General features: G+C 37.2%; 3 protein-coding genes across 3 annotated transcripts; 1 reads left to right on the top strand and 2 right to left on the bottom strand.

Annotated features, from left to right (window-relative positions):
* Positions 1-448: 448 nt before the first annotated feature.
* Positions 449-12,106, top strand: LOC143183548 (E3 ubiquitin-protein ligase RNF19A). Its single transcript, XM_076385107.1, has 13 exons — positions 449-589; positions 2,166-2,389; positions 2,473-2,615; positions 2,706-2,895; positions 2,977-3,288; positions 3,348-3,492; positions 3,588-3,724; positions 3,818-3,915; positions 8,435-8,633; positions 8,921-9,131; positions 9,364-9,529; positions 9,685-10,049; positions 10,128-12,106. Exons 2-13 carry the CDS (start codon positions 2,227-2,229, stop codon positions 10,372-10,374), a joined length of 2,376 nt encoding a protein of 791 aa, XP_076241222.1. The 5' UTR covers positions 449-589; positions 2,166-2,226; the 3' UTR covers positions 10,375-12,106.
* Positions 4,182-6,469, bottom strand: LOC143183814 (putative oxidoreductase dhs-27). The gene is made up of 3 exons (XM_076385551.1): positions 6,201-6,469; positions 5,812-6,027; positions 4,182-5,732 (listed from the first exon to the last, which is right to left on the bottom strand). Exons 1-3 carry the CDS (start codon positions 6,336-6,338, stop codon positions 4,782-4,784), a joined length of 1,305 nt encoding a protein of 434 aa, XP_076241666.1. The 5' UTR covers positions 6,339-6,469; the 3' UTR covers positions 4,182-4,781.
* A 294-nt stretch (positions 12,107-12,400) lies between the features above and the next one.
* Positions 12,401-13,272, bottom strand: Bet5 (blocked early in transport 5). The gene is made up of 3 exons (XM_076385108.1): positions 13,046-13,272; positions 12,686-12,895; positions 12,401-12,595 (listed from the first exon to the last, which is right to left on the bottom strand). Exons 1-3 carry the CDS (start codon positions 13,142-13,144, stop codon positions 12,467-12,469), a joined length of 438 nt encoding a protein of 145 aa, XP_076241223.1. The 5' UTR covers positions 13,145-13,272; the 3' UTR covers positions 12,401-12,466.
* Positions 13,273-20,616: the final 7,344 nt, after the last annotated feature.

The following is a 20,616-nucleotide window of genomic DNA, read 5'->3' as shown; positions in this document are numbered from 1 at the left end:
TTCAAATTATAAGATACATGTTTCTTAATATACTCTGATTATTTATACCAAAAAATCAAAAGATGTGTATCTTGCTAACTTTAATGTCTTTAATACTTTTGATTTGCCCGGTTTTATTATATTCAACATTTGCCGTTTAGGGGCGCTGTAGCATTTTCAGCGACTGAAATTATGTAAATTTGAAAGCACAGAATAGAATAGAATAAAAAAACATAGAAAAAACCAAAATTCTCTTCAAGACTCGTTAACTAAATCTATGTTTAATAACAGATTTTATTTAAAACATACTTCTATGTCGATATCTTAGAATTTTACAATATAAATTTCTAAATTAGAAATTATAGACAGCCCTCTAGTGTTGATTTCTAGAAACAGTTCTCTAGCATTTAGTTCACCACGTTTCTCATCTAAACTATGTTCATGATTTAGTCCTTAGTCGAAAGCCGTCAGCTGTTAAGTGAACATCCTTAACCATCAAAATAAGTGAAACGAGTGAAACTTATCAATAGTGTGTAACTGCAGTAGTACTTCTGTTGTCTGTCACAACGACTGTTACGAGTTCGAAAGCATTTGTGAATACGGAAACAAGGTTTGTTTACAGATTGATTAGGCTAATATTAATCAATGTATGCCCATACACTTTTCACACCTGCATTAATGCGAGTCATCTATACGGGAGGTTCTTCATCATTCAATTTAAATACATATTTCCAATTCTTTTCATATTGACGTTAAGGAAACAAACGATTGAAATGTTTGTTGAAACTAATTTCACACTGATTTCGGATGAAAGAAAGTTGATAACGAAGTACATACGTATATTGTTATACACATGTATACTTTGTGCAATGCATGTACGTGCACATTTAAGTCTATTGCACAAATGGCGATTATTTTGTATCTCCTACCAAACTTACATTTCTTACCATGATAATTGCGTATGTACATACATATATGTATATTTTATTTAACGGAAGGAGTACTTGCCATTTTTTGCGAATATACGTCACTTTAGTTCAAGTTCCATAGTTTGCATTTTCAACGAGTTGTCAAGCGTGGAGTATATATTAATGTAAAAACTTGTGTAATATAGTACGGTAATTACACTTTTACGTAAAATTAATACTCAATATCCATAGTTTCTATTCCTTTCCCATGTTATAATTTATGCCTGGCTCATTAGCTCTACTACAAATTAGGTATAACTTGCACGCACTCGAATTTGGTTATTCGTACAAATAAATTAATATAATCCTGTGATATGTTATTTCGTCCACTGTACTGTCATTGAAATATGTAAGTATAAATCGGCCTGTGGTTAAATCCGTCTGTCAAAAAATGTTTCATACTACTTCCACATAGAGGATTTCGAAATACCGATTACTTATGCGTCTCATGACCGTGGAGAAATCGTAATTGATGACAAGTGTCTTGACATACTACATAATTCCCTTTTTAGTGAAAGTAGGAACCAGCATGTATAAAAACTCATCCGTAACATTAATTCACGAGAAAACTATCGATACTTTTATGCATTACGATTTACGAATTATTGAGAGCCTTCCATTGAAATTGAATGTCTGGTGAAAGATATTGTATGTGGATTAAGTTCAACAAATGATTGCTGACAGAATGAAATTTGATATGTCACATTTCTTAACCTTTATTTAAAGAAATTCTTCTCTGACAGCTGTATTAAACAATTTTAAGTTGCGTTAACCCTTTTCGTCTTTCTTATGTTTAAATACGATCGATGTAATTACGTTTACGTATAACACTACACGTGCATTTGTGACGCAAAATATAATCGTCTATAAACCGCATGTTTAATACTTTTATACGTGGATATAAATATGTATTTCAATCGTATTAATATTAGAGCCGACTTGTATTATGATGTACAGTATTCCTCGAAATCGTGCAGCCTGTTTTTAGGAAGTAATATGTAATTATCGAGTACCTTCGTTCAAAATAAAAGTAATTGTAAACAATTTAATTCGTGAATTACAAATTGGGATCTTCATAACATTATTTGTAAATTAGCTCCATTCTAAATATGGAAGTAGAATGTTTTTTACATTTTAGATTGTAAAGAAATCAATGTATTTTATTATTTTAAAACAGTGTTTTACTCATTTTCTTCTTCTTTGCATTACTTAATATAGATTTACTTTGCTTCTGTCAAAAGAAGTATGAAAGTATAGTCACCCAAATATAACTCTCAGGATGTTCAAAGAGAATGATAACAATTCCGGAGGATGCAGTGGAGTAGCTCCTAGAGCACGAAGATTGTTACCCCGTTTTTCTTTACGTCGGTTATTATATTCAAGTCCATTCATTGCTCGACGAATTGTCAGAACACCTAGCTCAACCAATAGGAATACTAAAGGTAATAAATAATATTTGATACAACAAATTATAGAAGTAAATAGGAAATCATATTTCCTCTAAACATGAATTATTTTTTTGTAGCAAAAGAACCAGCTAGTGCCAAGAATACAGATGTTGAAAAAGGAGAAGCTAGAGTAAGTAATGGTTCTAGCCAGTTCCAAGTTCAGAACACAGATCTACAGCGTGCTTCCAGCAAAGGTTCTGTACTTTCTTCTGCAGGAAAGGTATGTATAAACTATAATCAGTTTATTTTAAAATTAAATTGCATTACATGTCAATTGAAAGTACAATGGATTATGGAATAATTATTTCAGAGCAACGAAAATGGTTGGTTGGAGTGCCCCTTATGCTTGGCTGAGTTACCCGTTGACTTTTTTCCAGTGGTTCAGTCTTGCCACCATCGCAGTTGTTATGATTGCTTCCAGCAATATCTTAAAGTCGAAATTTCAGAATCCAGGGTTAATATAGCATGTCCAGAATGTTCAGAACCATTGCATCCGAATGGTATATATTTCTTTAATAAAAAATATGTATGTTTTTATTTCTAATAAGTAATATTTTTTTTATTAAACTCGTTTATTTTAGATATCCGGATGATTCTAAATGATCAGACACAGTTCGAAAAATATGAAGATTTTATGGTACGAAGAGTTCTTGCTGTTGAACCAGATGCAAGATGGTGTCCTGCCCCAGACTGTAGTTTTGCAGTTATTGCCAGTGGCTGTGCATCATGTCCAAAATTACGTTGTGGACGGCCAGGCTGCGATTCGTATTTTTGTTACCATTGTAAAGCAAGATGGCACCCTAATCAAACATGTGATGCTGCCAGAGCTCAACGTACTCAATACTATGAGCGTAGCTCATCCCTTAATTTTAGTCAGAGTGACTCACAGCACAGTAAGTATTTATCACTTTCATGTGGAGATTTTGAATATATTACATTAATTGTTTTATAGGAGATGACATCAAACCATGTCCAAGTTGTCAGGTCTTTATCATGAAAATGGATGATGGAAGCTGTAATCATATGATCTGTTCTGTTTGTGGAGCTGAATTTTGTTGGTTATGTATGAAAGAAATCAGTGATCTTCATTATTTAAGGTATAGTCTTTTTTGTAGTATTTACACATTATTTCATTTTAAATATTTCATCATTTATATAGTGTTTTATTTAATATTTTTTTATTTGTTGATAGCCCTTCTGGTTGTACGTTCTGGGGGAAAAAGCCATGGTCTAGGAAAAAGAAGATACTCTGGCAACTTGGAACACTAGTTGGAGCTCCTGTTGGAATAGGTCTTGCTGCTGGTATAGCTGTACCAGCTATGATTATAGGTAAATAAAAGATATACATACATTAGATCAGTTTGTGCATTGTGGTACGTGTTCAAACATATATTTTTATCAACACATCTGTTTCTGTTACAGGTATACCAGTGTGGGTGGGAAAGGAATTATATACAAGGTACGAGAAAGCTAACAAACATAAAAGGAACGCCTTCATTGTGGGTGGAGTAACTGCATCCGTAAGTCAGAAAATTATTTTGTATAATTATCTTTTGTAGTGAATTTAACTCCTTATTAATTTATTATTTCTTTGTAATGGAGCATATATTGCTGTTAGAGAAAGAAATGATTATCGTATGCACTGCTTTACTTTTATTATAAAGTGTTTTTTTTTATAAAACATTAAAAGTAAAAAAATATGCAAAAGTAATTATAGTAAAAAATTAATTTCGTATAGATACTTAATAATTACTGTTGTGAATATAAATATAGACATTTTTATACATTCATGACAACATCCAGGTATATTTTATTTATATAGTTTGTACAAAGAAAGAGAATAATATAATTATTGCGTATGTGAATTAGCGATAACAAAATTTCGGTTTTACAGGCGTTATAATAATTGCGGGAAGAAATTCAGTCAGTGAAACGGTCGAATCCAGTGATTAATGTACTCGAACACATTTGGCATTGTAAATTGTACATAGACTGTGACTAAGGCATTAGATTCTAAATGAATTTTATTTTTCGATACAATCTTTATTGGTTTTATTTAAGTTATACCAAAACTTAAGTAGATATTGCAATAACAACTCAACTTACTTATAAACAAACATTTCTGACCACAAAAATCTAACAAATTCTATTCTTTAATGGCATTAGTGACGTTTTAACGACTTCGATTTCTTTAACTACCCGCAATTACATCGTTATCGACACAAGCCTTTTTGCTCAAGATGAGATCATTTTGCTCGTAATTGCAACTTTCACGATTGACGGATCGATCTTATCACCGATCAGTCCCATAATCGTCGTTTCTTCGATTCACGTATCGTGTAGTATGAATTTACTGCAGCACTATTATGAGCGGCAATATCGCTGACTAACAATCATTCTCGCTTGTAGCAATGGCAGTCTCGTCTGTGAATACGCCCTCACTGTGAAGATCTTTCAGAACGTCGATTAGTCGCTGTTCAGTGTCAGGATCGCCCAAGGCAACGTCTATCGACCCGATACACAGCAGAAGCGCCAGAAGTTGCGATCGCCTGTAGTCCTTGCTTAAGTCTTCTCTCACGTAACCCAAATCCTTGGGAATATCGACACCGAGACGAGAACACGTGCTAGTTAGAGTCTCCCAATAGAAGTCGAGGAATGTTTCAGTGTGCTTTCGGCGTAGTTCAGTCGGCAGGGAGCTTACTATCAACAGAGCGATATCGTTGGTCGGTCTACTGTACGTGACCATTTGCCAGTCGAGAATGCAGCATTCGAGGCCATCAGGTCCTTCTTGGAACAGCAAATTGTTACTCCAGAAATCTGTGTGCGTGATCAGCGTCAGTGGCCCCTCTGGCGCGAGTAATGCCGATATTATGTGCTTCGTCTTGGGTCGTAACACAAGAAGGGCGTCAAGTATTTCTTCTAATCCGGTGTTTTTTAAAAATTTCGCAAGCTGCGGTAAACCACGCTCGACCAGTTGCTGATACGAATCTGTTGCCTTCGCTGTTTGAAAGAGAAACGGGTAACGTTCAGACAGAGACTGTCCCTCGATAACTTTCATCGCCAACGAATGCGCGTGTATACGCGCTATGGCTTGTAACGCCACTTTGGTTTGGTCGAACGTCATTCCTTTTCGGAATTTGATTTTGCAGAAGTCGGAGTCACGGAGATCTTGCAGCACTAAAATCGATTCAGGTGTCGTTATGTTGTCTTCTGTTTCCTCTGCTGGCGTGTACTGTGCGTGGTAGCATAATGGTACCGATAGCGGAATCTTTTCATCTGAATTATCTCCTAGTGCTGCCAGCTGTTTCTTCTGGAATTCTTTCAAGTCGGGCATAACCTGATGTAAAAAGTTAGATTCGTTATTGTACCCATCGAATAATTGCGTGGTAAAGATGAAATTATAGTTAATCTCTTACCTGTGTGTAGAACTTAATCTCTCGAAGATCGAACTGGCCTTCGTTAACGAAGAATCGACTGAACGCATCTTTTGGAAGTTCTTTCACGATTAAAGAGAGGTCCTGATCTGTGTTCGAGTTGTTCAACACGTATTTGACTTTAACGCTAATTATAGTGCTCAGCGCACTTTCGTTACTCATACAGCCCGGGTTTACTTGACACTCGGTTATCGTGACCTGTGCATTACGGGTGAATTTTTAAATGATCTTTAGAAGAATTAGTTGCAACGCTACATTTTGAACGTGTCGCATTCGCATTGTTAAACAAGTATTCATAGCTGCATGAACGGCTGTGCAAACATTCGCGCAGGCAACTGTTTACTGCAAATCATAGCCACTACCGAACTAACCGGTTCTTTGTGAAATTCCTTTAGGATACAATCAAGCAACTCCTTATCAATCTCCGGCTTATGCTCCTCCGCTCCGCTCGACGAATCTTCCGTATCTTCCCAATCCGATTCCATGTCTTTCGTTTCCCAATTGGCCATGCCTCTCTAAGTCTTCCCTCGTTCGGTCGGTCCAACGTGCGAGGTAAATCTCGGTGGTGTCGATGGTCGTTGACCAATTGAAAAAAAAAAGGGGGGAGGAAAGAACAAAGGGGGGGAAAGGAGTGTGGTGTTTCCGACGTACGTGCCTCGACTCCCTCTGTCGATGCTAATAAAGCATATGCACCGTGGAACGATAACAGGCAGAACGCGCCTATTCTTGCCTGGTTCACATATATGAGAGAGCCCGGTGTACGATCGAGGCCTCGCGAAATCGCCACTAATGAATGAATGGATTCGTCGCGTGTCCCTTCTCTACTTCCTGTTATGCCGACCGGTCCTCGAACGTTCAGGCCGGCGTAGTTCGACGTCCTCGCATCGGGACTCGGATGTCCACGGCACCGCGACACACCCTTTGGCGCAAAGCACCAACTCTACGCGAACCCCACGCTCTGCTCTGTCGGACTCTTTGGCTGTAACGCAATGTGGATCTTAAAGTAGCAACTGACACGATGCACGTTCCACCGTCACCCATCTAGGCGGATGCAGGCCGCAGGGTGGGACAGAGAGGATCTCCCATGCGCGCACTCCTACCCACCGATCAATATCCTTCCTTCCGCGCCTCCCTCACCTTCTGTCCACCGCCATGTACTTTCTCTGCCTCCTGTTCCGCTGGCTCCACGCTCCTTTCCACGCTCGATGGAAATCTACAGAAAACAGATCGCTCTGTGACGCCGGTAATCTCCTCGGCTCGTCGTGACATGTTGCACAACTCGACGAGGCATGCCTCGCCGTCCGACGACCCGCTTCAATTTTATGCAACACCGCGACCTTCCTACATGGGGGTGTGTCACGCGATCGAGACGGTGTCGGGTGTCTCTTGCCTTGCTGGGGATGGGAGAGAGATGATGGAAGGAAAAGTTGGATGGCACAGGCGGTTCATTTGATTCTGATCGGGAATTACACATGCAGATCTCATGGTTGCGTGTTGGTCGGATCGATGATGCATTTGTAGACGAGGCAGAATCGAATGTCGATTGTATAATGAGAGGTGTCTATCCTGTTATATCTTGTTTACTGATTCCTTCGGGAGAATCGTGACTCATTTTCAGAAATGCTTATTCTTTGTATTTTATAATGGGGTGTATTGTAAGGGAAGCTTGGAAAGGGAGAGGATGTAATTCGAAGCATAAGATGCAGTTTCATGAGATCGCTTTGTGATATCTTCTTTTGTATTTCATGGTTTATTCGTGAAAGAAGTAATTGATGCACTTATTTCACTGTATTTGAAAAAGTACTTGTATATTTTTTATTTTGCATTGGTAAGGTTTGGAGAATAATTTTTAAATTGTGTAAGATCTCTTATGAATTGGTTTGGAGTAAATTTGCATACAAAACTGAATTACTGTGTAATAAATTCTTCAAGGCAGCTAGCTTTCTTTTTTGTTCACTTTGCATTCGCACCATTTGCATTTCATGAATCTGTACGTCCTATTTCTTTTTATGTTCAGCCGTATTTGCAATTGAAAAAAAATTATTGCATAAACTTAATAGGTTTGCTGAGCAAAATTATGGCCGATTTTGAAATATAAATTAACACGTTATTTCTTATTCACTATTTACATGCTTCTATGTATTATTTATACACGAATTAGTATCTTTGTAAGGTGCTAAATTATTTCGTAAATTAAATGCATTTTCTCTTTCTTTCTTGCGCGAGAAAAAGGGCTTTGTAAAAGAAAACCCGTAATTCTGGATTCTGGAACACGCATTCAGAAACTTCCTGTGATATGAAACTACACAACAATGGTCCCAACCACGGTTGAAAGTTTACAGTGTTTTATCAGGCTTCTTGTCTCCCCTCAATTTTTACAACTTTATACCCAGTAGTAGTCATGCTATATTTAAACACACTATATCTTTTTATTTGATTTTTTATTAACCGTGTGTAACATAGAGATTAATTTTGAAATAACAATTACGAAATACTGAATTTAGGAACTTTAATGAACTTAGCGTTAAAAAACTAAGATACTTCTTTTATCTGCGAGGATAAGGATTTAAAGCAGGTGTGGAAATAAGCTCCTCTTCGTTTACAGGTTTTAGTGTCACCAGTACTTGCAGGATTGGCTGTGGGTATTGGTGTGCCAATTCTGTTGTTCTACGTGTATGGCGTAGTGCCCGTTTCCCTTTGTCGAAACGGAGGATGCGGTGTCTCCACAAACGGCACTGGAGTTCGCTTCGACTTTGACGATGAAAATGAGTTGATGGGTTCCCTGGGTGTCCGTAACGGTGGAGGTAAGTACGTCAATTTATCACCCGAGAATTATGCAGGGCGAGTAACTACAGCTTAACGCTATAAATATCGTGGTTCCTCTCTGTATTAATTACAAGCCAACGTTAAAAAAATATGTTCTATATTCTATTCAAAAAAGACAGATTTGTATTTTAAAAAATATAAAATTGATTTGATTTGTTTTTAAAATTTTATTAAGATGCTATAGCAACTTAGCTTCTTTTTGAAAATTGATTACAAATGGACAAATTACGTGAGAATAATTTTTAAGCGTGATTGTATACCACAGATGCAGCATCGATAGATGTTGCGAGTCATCGTGGCGGTAATCCTTCGATAGGAGAAGCCTCGCTTTCGTTGGGCAGTGGAAGTCAATTAGAAAAGTTGGGTCGAGAGAACGATCGTGAGAGTGCCAGTAATGTAGCCATCGCCGGCACCAGCCTCGCCGGAAATAGTCTTGCCGGAAGTATAGCTTCGAGTGTCCTTCCGGGAGGTCAGAGGTGAAGTATATTTCTCTCATAATGCGTACTTACGATTAATGGGTTCATTTAAATATTATAACGGAATTATGATCATTAATAGAATTATAAAATTCGTTACTAATTTTATTATTTCTAACATCGCATTTTACGTAATATTTTTCATAATTTCTTGATTTACGTTATGGAGTCCAGTAATGGTAACATTTTATTTGAGAATTTGTTATAAAATTTGCATCTCTTTTCTGAACAGATTGGAGGTTCAAGCGGATGTGACATCTACTCAGCGATTTAGTTTATGTAGCGAAACTGCCTCTGCCATAACTAGCTTGTCAGAAAAGTCTGTGAACGCATCCGTTCCTTTGGATGATGTCACCTTTAAAGTAAAACGGTTGACAACTATGTTACAGCATTTAGAGGTAAAACTTGCTAACACTGAATAAAAATAAATAGAAAAATTTCCAGATCTATCCTTTTAAAAGAATTGTTTTTCGAATGTAACTTAATTATCAAATAGTGCACTTTAGGTAAATGATTCCAAGTTATTAATATTTCAATTATGTTAAACATTCAGATGGATGACGCCTCCATCAGGCATAGAAAAGCTACAGAAGGAGAACAAGGGACTGGATCAGACGCCGGGGAACCTATGGACTCAGCTGGACAAGCCACGTCTTTAAGCTCTCTCAAAGAGGCATTTAATTCATGTTTCATTAAAAACGAAGAGGTAGAGCCAGGGTTAGCAAAACGTGCTCGACGCAAAGTGACGTTAGATCGGCAAGGCAGTGACTGGAGTAACTGGACTGTCTGCTTAGAAGATGGTGAATTTGAACGACTCAAATTTGACGATCCTGACAGTTATATCGATATTCGACGTGCCATAAGACGTAAGCGTATGAAGGAGGCGGAACAAGAAACAGCTGCTCAAAAAACTGTAAAGTACGAGTAAACAGTTTGCCTAATGAGATTATGTAACATGCTAGCAAACTGTAAATTAAACGCTATGTTACTTTTCAGAAATTCTAACGGCGAATCAAAGACGGATTCGTTAGCGGACGATACGACGTCACGAGAACGAGTTAATGTTGCCACTTTGAGAAACGTGTTCTTCCACAGTTCTACGGTATCCTCAGACCGTGAGAAACGATTGTCGGTGATAGAGGAACCAGCTCCCGTAGGAGCGCAAAATAACGATGCTCCTCCTCTTCCTTCTTCTGAAGATGGAGGAGGTACCAATAATACGGAAAAGGATTCCCAATCTTAAAGAAAATACAAAAAGCAAAGACTGAGTATTCCTGTTATAACGTACACGTGATTTTTAAATACGAGATATGTAAATTGCGCATTTACATATATATGTATATATGTATTTAAGTGTACATCGCGAGTGTGCATCAAGCGCTGGATTTACTATATATTTATGCACATCATGTATAAATGTACTGTGAGTGCAATAGAGGGAACAAGTTGAATCTACCTTTATGAAGTGAAGTACATCGAACGTATAAGCAGTATGAGGATTCATACTCCGAGGGTGTATGTGTGTGTGTATACTTTATTTACGTATGTGTATATATCGTAATATATAATGTTACTTTCTATGTTACATATACGTACACTTACAGGCCTCAACTTCGTTATAGGCAGTTCAAGTTACTTTGATGCGAATAATTTTCGTTTCGTGCCAATACTTCCTTAAGCAAGGGTGAATACAACTCTACCCACAAATTGCATTCTGGTATTCGACACGTACGTAATGCGAGGACTGGATTTGTTCTGTTTACAAATTGGTGAGCTTTCACATTAGAATATAACGTAAAGTGGAATAACGAATATGATAAAAAACGTCGTGAACGCTTTATAATTTGCATTTTATGTCAAATAACAATCGTCATTTTGTATTCATGACATTCGTCAATTCGTCAATCACATTTTCATGTTTACAAGTATCATAAGAGTCTTTGTATATGAATAGATTTTCTAAATGTTGTCCTTTGATGTATAAAAATATGTGTAGTAATGACAAACGTTTCTGGAGGTAATGAATATGTCTCAGCGTTGAACGTTAACAGCGTTTTAGAGAAAAACATTGACATTTATTATAAATGAGGCACTGATAGTTTACTATTTTTCACTTATATTTATTTATCTTTATCCTGAGAATCATTTACACGTAGTCATTACAGGTGCTTTAATAATCACGTTAAAAAGCTTTGGTTTTGTTTTTCTTGCCCATATACATATATATATAGATATACATACACTTGCATAATCTTGTAATGTACACTAACAATCACCATAAAAACCTTTAGGAAAATATTTTTGAGAATTACGTTCTACAGATTTATAATCTTTAGTTCTTATGAACTTCAAACATATGTACATAATTTTGTAAAAGTATCTCTATTATATGTATACATATATATTTTTGTTTATAAGTAGTAGTATTATCATTTGAATAAGCTAATGTCATACGTCCAAAAGAAAAAAGCTTATTATATATGCACGTATGGTAAAAAATATATGAATTTAATAAAATTAAATTGTGAAATATAATATAAGTTGCCATCATTGTACATGTAATTCAGTAGACGCTTTTAGTTCAGTGAGGCATATATTGAAAGTGTGCCTAGAATAAGTGTAGAATAAGTAATAGATAGAGGGGATTGTAAAGAAGGGGCAAGCTTCATGTAGACAAATTTTTAACATTATGCATTTTTATCAATATTTTTACATGCCTTAAATAATGGTTTGAAATATATAAATTAAACGAGTATGTTTTGTTAACATGACGAGAGGTAACTATAAAACAAAATACATAAGTCTACGAAAAATAAACTTATACTTTTATAACGTTTATTATTAGTTTCTCCAAGCTTCTTTAGTCGCTGTACATTTTGTATGATAATCACAATTATTGTATTACAAAAGTGTATTATATAAGATGCTTCTTTCATTAATGAATGTAAATTCATAAATATAACAACGTATAATACAACACCTAATTTAAATTTTTGAATATATAAGATATGAAATTTTATTTCCAGTAGTACAACCATTCTATAGTACTGCTCTTCTTTTTAATTAAAAATATGTCAATTAAGATTTGAACAAGTTTCGTAAAATACCTTCTAAGAACTGTTTACAGATTAACATAGTTATTTAGTACGTAATCAATGCAGAGCATATTACAGCATATTTCTAACACTGTTTAGATTTAATGGTATTATACATATCCAATGATAAATGATATAATCTTTGATAATGTTGAATGGAATTAAAGTTGGAAATCAGAATAATATAAATTTTTGTATTTACACATGATACATTTTTTGTTAATAATAATATAAGCTAGACTATACTGATCTACTTAAAAATAGAGGAGATTTTTTAAATAATTCATCTACTTTCAGTTTAAATAGTTCGCTTTGAATAGGTTCATTTAATTTACAAAGAGGATTTTTGACAACGTATTCCAAGTATACCTGAAAAAAGCGATTGTTTATGTAGTATCGTATTTTACGAATTTTCCAAAAATATGCATTAATATCTTGATTCAAAAGTTGTTCACTTACTTCTTTGTATAACTGTTGCAATAATTCTCTAGCATTTTGTGATGCATTATCAGTATTTAATACAAACTTTAATCCAGATGGTGTTTCAAAATAATGTAGCGTGTATTTACTGGTTTTGTAATACAGAAACCCTTCCTTTGGGTCCAATGGTGATATTTTGCTCACAAAGGATTTAAGAGAAAACAGCATTCCATACATTAGTTTAGCTTCCTAAATTTCATTTACACTTATGTAATACAAACTAATTTTTAATGACTAATCATTCTTTAAGAGATATCTGATAAAACATTGTTGTTGAAGAGGTTAAAAAGTATAAATACTATATAACATTATCCTAAGTTTCTTTCTAATTATAATTACCTCTTCTTTTGTGATCCCAGATTTATTCAACCTATTCCACTCAGCGTAGTACAATAGTGTCCCATTTTTGGAAAATATGTACAAATTATGAATTGTCATAATATCACTGTTGTTGTCCTGTGTTTACACTAGTTCATACCATTGATAAAGTATGTAATAGATCACTGAGTGTATTCCTGTGTTCCGCCTAAAGAGGACTCGCACATCTTTTTCCAATTCCTGTGTCACGTCCGACGTTACCGATTCAGGAATCGGATGATAGCGCTCCGAGTGGTAGGAATTAAAATTAAATGATACTAGAAACATTTCAACATACAAAAGTAGAAAATGTACCGTCTGTGCTTCGTCGATGATAAAATCACAAAATAAGTTTACCGTATACCGATTACAACGTTTACAACATTACCGACAGATTTCAGAAACAGATTACAGCGCACCTAGTGCTAGGAAGTGAAATTTCAATAAATTTAACATTTTTTTTATTGAAATAGGGAGAAATTTATTTGTACAAAAAATGTATTCTTATCGAGTGATAACAAACCATGTAACAAAAAGCTAAACATGAAAACATTTCATTACTTATAAACATAAAATAGTATAACAGATACTCTTTTAAAGCAGTGAAGTGATACAATAGAAATATAGTGTAAAACATAGGAAAAATGAAGTTCTCAAGAAACTTCTAAGTAAGAGATCAACAAGACAAATGAACATACATTAACTTTCCCAACAATCTAGCAACTATTTCCCCCATTAATTGGAAACTAAAACTTCAGTTTACTGTTAAAATATTCACTGTTACAGTCTCCAGGGTTTTAGTCATTATGCATAATTACCAAATCCTTACTACCATCGCCCAGTAACAGCGCTTGCAGAAATGCGATTCACCAGTCAAGCATTTCCCCTTGGCTTTCAAACGAAACGGCCCTAGTAAACATCAGTATCAATCGGCCACGAATAACCCTGCAAAAGTAGAAACGGCCGCGATAGCGTCGGGGCTGTTTCTTTTAATTATTGATCAGACAATTTCGTTGGGCAAGCTGGGAAGCCCAGCCATCGCGTAAGCTGCGAAACGTGTTTGTGGCTGGTGCTCCGCGCGATTATCGTTTCGAGTACTTTTATTAACTCTTAAAGGTATCGTGACTGGCGGAGCACTGAGCTTCTCGCATAAAACGTCGATTCTCGATCGGCCCTCCTTCCACCTAACGCGGCATTTGGCTCTCTACTGTTGCAAACGAAAAGGCTCAGCGCAGCCAAGCCCGGGAGGAGCTTTAACGTAGAGCCGTATAATGCTTACGCGAATGACGCTATGCAAATAAATACGGCAGGAACGAGGATGTGGTAGAACAAAGCAAAGAATAAATTGAAACCGCGGACGCGTTGGCAGAGGGTGGCAAATTATGGATGATACGCATTTGCGCGGTGCCCATGGCGTTGCCTCTGTGCAGTACGCGAGAATTAAAGATACCATCGCGACTATACACCAAGTGAAATGAGACGAATTGTGCACTGGCCACGGCGAATTCTGTCGTATGATTGTCGCCAGGATTGCGACCGATTTTTGAATATTTCATCACACCATTGAATACAGCGCGTCGATTGCTAGCGTGATTCTTTGAAAGCAAGAGTATTCATCATTGAGGGTTATTAAAAAATACCAGGGGTTTGAAGCTCAAGCATGCCAGAATAATATTCCCCTGAAATTGAAAACTAAATAAATCTGCTGTTGATAAATCGACGAATAGATAAATTTCACACTCGAACTCGATTTAACACTAAAGCCTAGTCACTGAATATTCGTGAGATTCAAAGGCTCAAATACTTATTATTCCATAAATAATTGAAACTACCTCGTCCACCTTACACCCACTTTTCACTCTTCTTAATCTCCTAACTTCCTCTTCTTAAGAATCCAAAACTTTTTCGTTCTCGTATCGTCTTCGATCCCCCAAAAAAATATCAACGTTCGTCGGAGGATCGCGATGCCAGGTTCGGAGTGATTCGATAACAATGAACCTAGCCTGTAAATGAACTGAAACACAGGCAGTGATGCGTCGAGCGTTTCACGTGCATTGTGTACGCTATGAAGCTCGAGTACACGAGGACACGAGCGCACAAGCGTGTAATATAATCAATCAAACCCGAATGTTTGAAACTGCGAGCTTAAAACAGTACACATATACAGCCGTAGATAGTCGCGTGGCCGTGGCTCCAGGGCTATATTGACCCTGACGCAAGCTTACCAAGTTTGCCAATACCGTCCCTTCCGCCGTGGTCGCTTCTGTTAATTTCATTCGCCCAGTGGCTAGTTCGCCGCGACTTCGGCCAGCCTGCTACGATCTGCGATTTAACGGTTAATTTATCAATAGGCATTGAACGCATCTGCCCGAAGCGACTGGGACGGGGGACAAACATTTCGCGCTAGCACGCGACCGATCGCAATAAAGCGGCCTACAATAAACCGTGTATTGACAGAGCGCTAGATATCGCTTTTACCCGGAGAATTACATCGTTGTGAGCCGCAATAACTCGCTCGCTACGATTTTTGTTTGTTTGTTTGCCGTTACAGTTTCTCTTTCGCCCGATCGCTTTGAAACCGGCTGATTCTGATGGTAAAATTGTTATGCCGCGTATTCCAGCTGCATAATTTCTTCGAAAAATTTGCGCCACGTCAAATGTTGCTCTTGTTAATCGTTTCACAAATCCTGTAATCTCTTTTCGAATATACTTCGCGATTCTTTTACTTGAAATGTCATGTTTAAGTTGCAGGTGGATCCGTGTACGGGAATTCAATTATAAGTTCTCTTTATTTATTTAAACTACTGAGTTCTAGACGGAGGGAGAAATAAAAATGATAACTTTAGGGATAGTTTGATTAGAATATTAAAGTATGATGCAAGAAAATTGTAACAAGTGGAAGGGTAATATTATGGGCTGGGATAAGTTTTTATATGCAGAATTAGTTGCTTCAAAATTAAAACTTGTGATAGATCGATGTATTAAAAGAATACTCCGCGCAATTAAATGAGAATTGAAAGTTTCTGACTTGCGACAGTCTTCTTGCGGGAGTGTTCTATATTATCTCAACTTTCATCCTATATATTTCTACATCCTAAATTATATAAAGAACTCGATAATAATGAAAAAGTAGCAAACACTGGCTTAAAACATTTTCAATTAAAAAACTTCAATCTCTATTTAAATAAGTAGAGGTGCTCGTAAAATAGCGAAAGCACTTCTCCGTTCCACTACAACGAGGTCAAGAGTGTACGTGTATGACACAACTTTCCAAGGATCTAATAACGTCAGAAAGAGTCAGTATCGGTTCAAAAAATTTCATTAACAGAATCAGACCGTATACAAGCTAGCAGGGGTTGGATTTTACAGTATCAGCAAAGTTCGCGCGTCGCCAAAGTTTTTATGTGCGTGAATAGGGATTAATGGAAGCCCTGTGCTCACCGAATGCGCGAAGTGACGGTGCAAAAAACCGAAAAAAAGAAAAAAAAAATACAGCAGATGGGTGAAACAAAGGACGGAGAGAAGGAAGTATTGCACGAGTGTAGAAAATCTGAGAAATATTTCATGGAACACGCATTACATGCGGAAGCTCTATAATTCGAGAAATCTGCGAGTTACCATTGCATCGGTTCTTTATAAACTGTAAGCCGCTTTTGTTTGTCTGGTGATCACCCCTCCCCCTACCCCATATTTCCCATGGAAAACAAGTTTGCAAATCGTCCCTTTTATCCGGAACTCGTACAGCAGATTTGTACGCCTTTCCTATATTCAAATCGTTCCCCTCTATCGCTATGCTTGTGCATACGCGATCAAGGGATAGCGAGATCATTTTTCGCTGTTCTGCTGGATATAAAACTTTTTTGCACTCAACAACGCTGTGGTGAAATAGCTTGCCTCCCTAATGCTTTCGAGCCTCTCCTTTTTCGTATATCTGGAATTTAACTTTCGGAATTTTAAATGGCTGTTGGATATCCATTCTTTGGAAAACTGTTTGAATTATTATTAGTTTATTTATTTAGATGTGACGAGAGAAAATTTGGTTTTAAAGCAAGAATGAAGTGTTAGTAAATTTAGAAATTTTCAAAGTTTTGAAAGTTTTATTGCAATTGAATTGGTGTGAACATATTTCTGTTTACAGTATGTTTAATGTTATGTGCGATAGTTTCCAACAGTTGAAATTATACAATATGAATGAAAGTTTTCTTTACTTGTCATATCGCTTCGCTTATCGCGGGTAGATAATCAGTAATTTGAACGTGCATATCAGTTTTTGGCAAGAGAAATCGTTAATAATACGAAACATGACGCGGAATGGGTATTCATAAATTTTATTGATTTCGATTATAAGCTTATCTTTATGTCGCGTTAACGTACTCAAATGGAATATATATCACTTCGAAAGTCTTTAATTGGGTTACACTGAATTAGCATTGCAACATATATATTATATTGAAGACATATTCGAGATTATGAAAATCTACATGAGAAGATTGCACGTTTTCAGAGTCAGTAATGTACTGCATTAACTGCGCTGTAATATCGGAAAATGCTTCAAACGATTTATGCTTCTACGCCTTCGAATATTATAAAGTCCATCGTTTAAGAAATCGACTGGTCGATAACGTGATGTATTAGTTCTAACAAAACTTCTACGTAACCTGTTCCCTTCCCTTTTCTTCTCCTTTTATTAATATTTCACAGTACGAATATCTCTCTTGACAGGTGAGATCCCTTTTATCGCTGATACGGTTAAATAATGAGAACAATCATTCTATCGGCCGATACAAGCATCGATATTAAAAGCAATCGATTCGGAGGAGAAATGCACTCACTGTGGAAGGTTCCTGCTACTTTTTTTTTTCATACATTATTCCATAATATTTTAAATCGTCGTATTTCATTTATCAGCAAACACTTCTCGTCAATGGAACGATTAAAAAGGGAGACGGATTATTCTATCGCCTTTCTGCCTAATTATTTTATCAAGAAGTCTTGATAACGTATGCAAATACTAGGTGACTACTTCATAAGATTCAATGCAACGCAGTTCTTAACACGATGTTTGACGACTGATCCCCCTTCGATAACAAAACAGTCGATCACTGGAATGAGTTGATATGCAGGTTGTTCGGGAAATGGATGCCCAAATTTGCTTCAAACTTTATCAACGATTGACCGATTATCGCTATATCGACGTCACACAAAACGTAGCGTGTTCATCAAACGGTGATAGACGCTAGACAATTACGTATCCACAATTAAAGATTAATGCTGATCCACTTCTGCCACGGTAGAATTACGAGAAGTCTAAACACTTAAGAGATTAGATTGTAAATGTAACAAAATATGACAATAAATATAAGTGCTTGTTCTTTAAGTGTTAAAATGCTCGTGTAAAAAATCACGCAAATATATACATCCAGATGTAAGCCGATAAAAAAAAGCAAAGAAGAATGACGGTACGATAAATCATGTTCTTTAAAAATTGAGCTTGAGGTAAACAAAGTAACGTAGCAGAGTCAATTTGTTCCTGACATATTGAACAGTTTACTAAAAATGAAAAATTGTTAACATACAGCGTTACTTAGCAGTTATATCAAATTTTCTGTTTTTATCACAGTAAATATAATTATGCAGGTAAATTTTTCAGTGTATAAAAAACTGACGGTTAATCAAGTGCAGTGGCGATAACACTTTCACAAAAAATCAGCACGATATCTGTCAGATCAGTGTCACTCCTGAAAGTCTCGTATATTGGTCCTCAACTCGTGTCTGACCACGCACGCTCCCTTTCTCCTTGCAGCGCTACGCAGCTTCGATTCACAGTTCAATTAGACATATCGATCCCACTTCCCCTGCTTAATATTCCATCTTCTTTTAAAGCGTCATTCAACCTAACCTGCCTCAGATTCTCATTCCACACGAAAGCCAACTTTTCACTCACCAAACGCAGGAACCTCCTTCAGAACGAAACTCAATTATTCACATATACCAACATTCCTCTTCGCTCAAACTCCAAAAATACATTCTAAGAAAGTGTCCCACATACTTATCAACACCCTGCATCGATGAGTCACCCTGTAGCTCAACGAACCACAGTCTAAGTGGTCAAGGACAGCCTCTCCGCTATCTCGTCACCCTCCTCAACATCATTATTATCATGAATCGCGGTTGAGTCGACAGACGGGCAAATATTTCCTTGTCACGGATCGACAATCTCGCAATCAATAGAGTTCACAGCGTCTTACTAGACTGAGAGGCACTTTATTTATGGTCGCGACGCCGCGAAGTGGATCCGGAACCTACCTCCCGATAATGGCCTCTGCCGATTATCTCGATATCTGACGTCGTTCGTCGCGAAGCTGCTCAGACGGTCGCAATTGCGGCCGAAGAAGACGACGAACCGTGGCTAGAGCGTCGGAGCTGTCCGATCTGCGCTGTCCCCGATTCGCTTCCGATCGCCGCCCACCATGACGAGCTCGAAGGGAAGCGTGCCATCGTCTCCCAAGGTAAGCGTGCCATCGTTGTCGCGTTTATCTGCGCCGTCTCGACAGACGAGCGCAAACGTGGACAAGAGATATTCGTTCGACGTCGGACAACCGATTGTCAGGTGTCGTGCGCGTGGACGATCGCCCTCTGGGACTTTCGATACACCTGACACGGGATATCGCGCGTCTGCCTGGAATTATGTCCGCTAAAATTCGGCCCTTCGCGATATATCGATATGCTGGCGCGTACAGAGTGGCGCACAGCTCGGGATAGGTGCTCGTCGAACGTGAGCGTGTTTTCGAGGAACGGATTTTCGGTTTTGTTTGTTTGGAGGCAGCGATGGGACGTATGATAAAAGGTTGAATCTATTCGGATGTTTTTCGAATCGAGGAGATTTGGAATTTCCGATGGGTTTTCGAAAGCTCGGCGAGTTCTTTTTAGTTATTGCTGGTGCACGTAGTACTGTGTTGTTTATAGTGGCTGGAACGCGTATGCGTCTATGCTTTTTGGATGCTTGAAATTTGGGTAATGCGCGGAGTGGATTCGAATGGAATGGCTGAAGTGATTGCGATTTTGTGGAAAGTAGTATTCCAAGGGAGTTTCAATTTAAGGGAGTAGAGATAAGGTTGAGTGCCAATATCCTATAAACTGAGAACACTGTTCACAGAGTAAGTGTCAGACAGTGGGTCATGAAGTTAATAACGCAGATATATTTGCTTACCTCTTCCCAAATTTTGTAAAACGATTGAATCTTTAGATATTAATTTCTTTCACTATAATTATTATCTGGGTATCATTTCTCATTGTTATATTCGACTTTTTCTACTATTATTTTTCACCATACAAAATCTGGGGTCTCTAAATGCATTAAGTTTCACAAAAAAAAAAGAAATACTTTTGTTTCAAATTTTTCCATCGCGCTAATTTCCTAATTCACCATATCCTATCAGAATCATCAACTTTCGATAAATTCGCCGACGTTATATAGATAAGCACAGAGCCACTTCAGCCCACTATGCATACTACAGTATCTACGTACAATTCAAGCTTTAACTCTGACAAAG

The sequence above is a fragment of the Calliopsis andreniformis genome, chromosome 9 (assembly GCF_051401765.1).
Source record: "Calliopsis andreniformis isolate RMS-2024a chromosome 9, iyCalAndr_principal, whole genome shotgun sequence".
Lineage (NCBI taxonomy): Eukaryota > Metazoa > Arthropoda > Insecta > Hymenoptera > Andrenidae > Calliopsis > Calliopsis andreniformis.
This window is presented reverse-complemented; position numbering and strand designations above follow the sequence as displayed.

Excerpts from the sequence above, each read along its gene's own strand:
- LOC143183814 (XM_076385551.1), bottom strand. The coding sequence starts at position 6,338 with ATGGCCAATTGGGAAACGAAAGACATGGAATCGGATTGGGAAGATACG. Across the intron at positions 6,028-6,200 it reads AGGAATTTCACAAAGAACCG|GTCACGATAACCGAGTGTCA; the intron begins GTTAGTTCGGTA and ends CGTAATGCACAG. Across the intron at positions 5,733-5,811 it reads AGATTAAGTTCTACACACAG|GTTATGCCCGACTTGAAAGA; the intron begins GTAAGAGATTAA and ends TTTTTACATCAG.
- LOC143183548 (XM_076385107.1), top strand. The coding sequence starts at position 2,227 with ATGTTCAAAGAGAATGATAACAATTCCGGAGGATGCAGTGGAGTAGCT. Across the intron at positions 3,916-8,434 it reads TGGGTGGAGTAACTGCATCC|GTTTTAGTGTCACCAGTACT; the intron begins GTAAGTCAGAAA and ends CTTCGTTTACAG. Across the intron at positions 9,530-9,684 it reads CTATGTTACAGCATTTAGAG|ATGGATGACGCCTCCATCAG; the intron begins GTAAAACTTGCT and ends TTAAACATTCAG.
- Bet5 (XM_076385108.1), bottom strand. The coding sequence starts at position 13,144 with ATGACAATTCATAATTTGTACATATTTTCCAAAAATGGGACACTATTG. Across the intron at positions 12,896-13,045 it reads CTGGGATCACAAAAGAAGAG|GAAGCTAAACTAATGTATGG; the intron begins GTAATTATAATT and ends AATGAAATTTAG. Across the intron at positions 12,596-12,685 it reads TGCAACAGTTATACAAAGAA|GTATACTTGGAATACGTTGT; the intron begins GTAAGTGAACAA and ends CGCTTTTTTCAG.